At 38.9% G+C, this 5,641-nt stretch overlaps 1 protein-coding gene across 1 annotated transcript; it reads left to right on the top strand.

The window, feature by feature from the left end:
* Window positions 1–2,259: 2,259 nt before the first annotated feature.
* On the top strand, window positions 2,260–3,178 carry LOC122915737 (60S ribosomal protein L6-like). Its single transcript, XM_044262474.1, is given in 2 exon segments — window positions 2,260–2,365; window positions 2,367–3,178. Coding segments are annotated over 2 exon segments (870 nt in total). The 5' UTR covers window positions 2,260–2,272; the 3' UTR covers window positions 3,144–3,178.
* The last annotated feature ends 2,463 nt before the right edge of the window (window positions 3,179–5,641 follow it).

Raw genomic sequence — 5,641 nt, 5'->3', positions numbered from 1 at the left:
TCTTCCTTGCTTCTGAAGTAAAACACAGCACCCGGGCTGACGCTGCCTTCATATCTGGATCCATCCAAGCAAGATAGACGCAGATGAATCGGGTATAACAGAAACGAGCACAGAACTTATAATAAAAGATAAATAGTGGTTTTTCCTTTAAATATATTATGTTCTCTTGTTGCCTTATTTGTGTCTTTCTGGAATGACAAGACATTTGTACAAAAATAAAGAGGAGACCTTCTACCTGAGCATATTTGAGTGATTTATTTTTCATCCGAAGTCTTTAAATAAACCAGATCATATTATGTTCTTCTCCTCTCTCCCTCTGCCTCTACCACCCTCTGTCTCAAATGTATGTACCTCATTACAACAAACGTCACTCATTTTTAGACTCCAATTTGCCACCATCCCACACAGACCTGCTGTTCCATCTCTCCATGTTAATTCCCATAAATAACTGATATCAAAATGCAGAGTCTTGGAGATACACTTCAGAAAACTTCATGTGTGGAGAAACGAGACACTGGAAGGCTATTCGAGGCCTTAGAAATTGCTACAGATTTTGTTCCATCCTTCCCTGAGGCTTCAGCAACACATTAATGACAGAGGGTTAGCACTGTCCTTCATAAAATTGGAGTAATATACAAAGCATAGCAAACGTAGCTTTAAAGAAATCCAGAGCAATTTCCAAGTAACCCATATGTTCATAGGCTGCTTATATAGATGCAGGATAATTTATGTACCAAACACATATGTGATTCCTAAGACATATTTAGGAGTGTACAATGTCTAATTTTTTTTTATTGAGATCTTCATCTATTTGTATAACTGACTTGATGGTGAGTGTCCACACCAGGCACTCAAGTCATCCTACTATCTAAAAGAAATGCACAACCGTTTAGGATTGCCAAAGTGTTCTGGAAACCTGATACCTAACTTCAAAAACCCATGAAATGTGAATTTGGAGCAATAAGTATTTCCCCTCCACCCTACCCTTAGGAGAGGACTCTCAGAAAGTATTTTAAGATTCAGTACATAGGGAAAAAAACAAGTCTCAGGGGAGTGAAATGATCTCTCCAAGGTTAAGGCAGATGTGGGAGTAGCCAGGATTAGTTGCCCTGCCTACCAAATCCTTACAGCACCGACAGCTATATCCAACAGGTACTGGATGTTCACAACTATATTTTCAGTGCAACTAAGATTGCAGGATGTTCTTGTTATGACAATTCTCTAGAGTTTTTCTGTAATACAACTCATGACACCCATGTCTTGGCATCTCCTTTTAGTGGGAGCCTTGGATCTTCTAAATGCAATGAATGGTATTTGAGAGACTCAAACTTATTTTGAATTATTTTCTTAGAATTCAATAGTTCTTGAGTTATGCTCCTTGGAATTCTGTAGACTTCACAGGAGTGGATCAGAGACTACTAAGAAGAGGAGAAGAAGGAGCTGAGCATTTGGGACTCCTGCACCTTGTCCCTTCTACAAACAGATCATTTCCATCTACCTGAGCTTTAAGGTATGAGTTTCTACACAAGACTTTGAGAAAAGGCTTTGCTATAATAATTCTGAAGACTTTTCTTCTAATTTATATTAATCAAAGGTGGCTAAAGAACTGAATAATTCCAAGAGAAGTAGGATATGAGATCTAAGTCTGGTGACAAAATATCTCAGTATATAAATTACTTGAAACAACAACTATGGAGGGGAGAGATATTTAACTGGATTTCTGCCAACTGTCTGTTCCGGGGTCAGCAAATGATCTCAACTTACACCAGTCATGTCAGTGGTCCCCTTCAAAAGAGTCTCAGTTGGAACTATAAATTATACAGTCGCCCTACATAGGAGACATACATAGCATTAGTATATGAATGGATTTCCTCTTTAACAGTCCACTTTAACCTAATAGGCTCAATGTTTAAAAGAAGAGAGAACCAGTAGCATAACATAAAAAGCAATTTGGTACAAGTACATTCTAGGTCATAGTCCAACGATTGCTCTGAATGAAGAAAAAGGTTTAATTTTCCTTCCAACAAAATTTAGTCAGGGAGAACTTCATGGATGATGATGTAGTCTCCCAAAGAAACTTCAATTTTGCCTGACCAATCAGAAATATGTTCATTTAATACCTTCTTTTAATAACCTATTAAATAGATTAGATCACTTCACTTTTTCTGTGAAGTACCAGAGAAAAAATATTTTAGAGACTGTGAGCTCTTGATCTTTGCCACAGCTATTCAACTCTTAGAAAAGCAGCAACACCTCTTTCCCATCTTGCAAGATGGCGGGCGAAAAAGCTGAGAAGCCGGATACTAAGGAGAAGAAACCTGAAGCCAAGAAGGCTGATGGCGGTGGCAAGGCTAAGAAGGGTAACCAACCAGAAGGCTAAAACTCCGAAGAAGGGGAAGCCCCACTGCAGCCGAAACCCTGTCCTAGTCAGAGGAATTGGCAGGTACTCCCGATCGGCTATGTATTTCAGAGAGGCCATGTACAAGAGGAAGTATTCGGCAGCTAAATCCAGGGTTGAAAAGAAAAAGAAGGAGAAGGTTCTTGCTACCATCACAAAACCAGTTGGTGGTGGCAAGAACGGTGGTACCCGAGTGGTTAAACTGCGCAAAATGCCTAGGTATTATCCTACTGAAGACGTGCCTCGAAAGCTGTTGAGCCACGGCAAAAAACCTTTCAGTCAGCATGTGAGAAAACTGCGAGCTAGCATCACCCCTGGGACCATTTTGATCATCCTCACTGGGCGCCACAGAGGCAAGAGGGTAGTTTTACTGAAGCAGCTGAGCAGTGGCTTGCTACTTGTGACTGGACTTCTGTCCCTCAATCGAGTTCCTCTGCGTAGAACACACCAGAAATTCGTCATTGCCACTTCTACCAAAATTGATATCAGCAGCGTGAAAATCCCCAAACATCTCACTGATGCTTATTTCAAGAAGAAGAAGTTGCGTAAGCCCAGACACCAGGAGGGTGAGATCTTCGACACCGAGAAAGAGAAATACGAGATTACAGAGCAGCGCAAGGTTGATCAGAAAGCTGTGGACTCACAAATTTTGCCAAAAATCAAGGCTGTTCCTCAGCTTCAGGGCTACCTCCGCTCTGTGTTTTCTCTCACAAATGGAGTTTACCCTCACAAATTGGTGTTCTAAATTTCTTACAAAGAACCTAATTAAATAACTGATCCGAAAAAAAAAAAAAAGAAAGAAAGAAAAGCAGCAACAGACAACACCTAAATGAGTAAGTATGGTAGTCTTCCAACAAAATTTGTTTCACATAAGCAATGGAACAGATTAGATCCACGGACTTGTTGGCCTATGTCTTGTGTGGCCATAGAATATACAGTTAGCCCCTAGAATATACTAGCAGAAATCCAGTTAAATATCTCTCCTACATGCAATGTAAGCTTCAGTAATTTATCAAGTAAGGATATGAAAAATAACAATACAAACTTAAAAATTCAACAATAAATGAGAGATTATGAACAGCAGTAACAACAAAAAATCCCTCCACGTTCAGTGTTATCAAGATCTTCCACTGAGTTGTAATTACAATGACTTATTAGCAGTGTATTAAAAAGGACCTATTATCTTAGGCATCCCAAATTCATATTATGGCCATTCAAATGAATTGCCTGCCCACACATATTTTGTCTTGAGCATGGAAAAACCATGACATAGTAAATAGTCCAACCAAGACTCTAATGAACCTAATTAAGCAGTAACAGCATGGAAACATGCGCACTCTTAGTTAAATTAATATTTCTTTCACAAGGAGTCACGAAGACAATATGGGTTTACATAAGCATCTGAACCATGAAAAATATATTTATTTACTTCCCAAGTAGGAGATAGTCACTGGTACCCTGCCAAATGAAATACTTCCTATGTAATAACTAGACACAAGACTTACCCACTCACAAGGAAGCATTATGAGTGCTTCCCAGTGACATGTCATAAGCCGGATCACACAGATAAACAGAAACCACAGCTATAAAAATAGATGGCTTTCTAAGGCCAAAATGTGACAGTAGACCTCCAATCTTTGAAAGACAGTTACAAAGTTAGTAGTCATGAGATGAGGGCCAGTCCTCATTAGTCCCTAATGGAATTCCCTCCGAAAAAGTCACTTAATTCTCTGAGTCTTATTTTTCCTCTATGTAAGGTGAGGGACTGAAATGAGAGAATATGATAAATGTCACCCTCCATATCAACACACAATAGAAAAAAGGAAGGCCTGGGTTTAATCCTTGCTCCGTGGGTTTGGTGACTATCAAAAAATCAGTTGCTGGGGCACCTGGGTGGCTCGGTGGGTTAAAGTCTCTTTGGCTCAGGTCATGATCCCAGGGTTTTGAGATCGAGCCCCACATCGGGCCCTCTGCTCAGTGGGGAGCCTGCTTCCTCCTCTCTCTCTCTGCCTCTCTGCCTGCTTGTGATCTCTGTCTGTCAAATAAATAAATAAAATCTTTAAAAATAAAAAAATAAAAAATAAATTAAAAAAAAAAAGAAATCAGTTGCCTTCTCAAAATTTACAAAGTAAGCCTAATAATAATAATACGTATTCTGTAGGGATACAATAGGTAGCGATAACTAATGTGTATAAAACCTTTAGCTTTATGTGTCTGGCATATAGTAAATATCATTTGCTTTTGATATTTAGTAGACAAGAGTTCTAGGAAAGAGGTTGAAAGTAGCCTGCCTTGAAACCCTTAAATCCAACAAAGTCTTTAAACCCTGCAAAACCAAACACTGGATACATAAAACTTGAGCCCAGAATAACAGTTTCTTAAAATATAGATAGGAAAGAGGGAAGGAAGGGGGGAGGGAAGGAGAAATGGAGAAAAGAAGGAAGGAGTAAAATATGCAATACTCTCCTCATTGTGGATCTATGAATTAAATTTGACAAGTAATATTTCAGGAAAACAGAATCTTCAAGACAGTTAGTGAAAAAATACAAAAATAATTCATCTGCCCTAATAGTGCAGAAACGTAGGACCTTGTTAGATGTATGTCTTCTCATTCATCTTAAAGACGATTAGGTTTTCTGAAGAAGAGATTTTTTAAAAATCAAATAAACACATGAAAAATTGTTAAATAAAGATAAGAGTCTTCAGATCAAAAAGCTTAATGAATTGCAGCAACCAGAGACAAGAAGAGGAGGGACAAGGAAGAGGGACCAAGAGTGAGAAAAGTCAGTCTGAGGATGGTCCATCTGGAAGAGGGGCCTGGATCAACCAGAAGGAACCTCCAGAGTCCACATGACAGATGTTGGACTAGATCAAGGGTTGGCCAGATGGTAAGTAGTTTAGGCTATATGTACCACATTGCCTTTATCACAAATACTCAACTCTTACATTTTTAGTGTCAAAGCAGTCACAGATCATGCATAAACAATGGGTATGGCTTCCTTCCAACAAAATGTGATTTACAAAAACCCACAACAGCGAAATTTAACCTACTGGCTATCATTTGCCCGTCCCTGCTTCCTACCATGTCCACCCACGTCTGAGTTTTTAAACTTTATTAATTTCTTAGTCTTTCAGTAATATATTCAGGAAGGGCTTGTGAATGCTATTATTTCCTAAGTGTTTGCCTATCCTAGAATATATTTCACACAAAGATCATAGCTTGGCTAAGCACAGCATTATAAG

The sequence above is a fragment of the Neovison vison genome, chromosome 8, assembly GCF_020171115.1.
Source record: "Neovison vison isolate M4711 chromosome 8, ASM_NN_V1, whole genome shotgun sequence".
Classification (NCBI taxonomy): Eukaryota; Metazoa; Chordata; class Mammalia; order Carnivora; family Mustelidae; genus Neogale; species Neogale vison.
The sequence above is the reverse complement of the archived record's forward strand: the minus strand, read 5'-3'. Positions and strand labels throughout refer to the sequence as shown.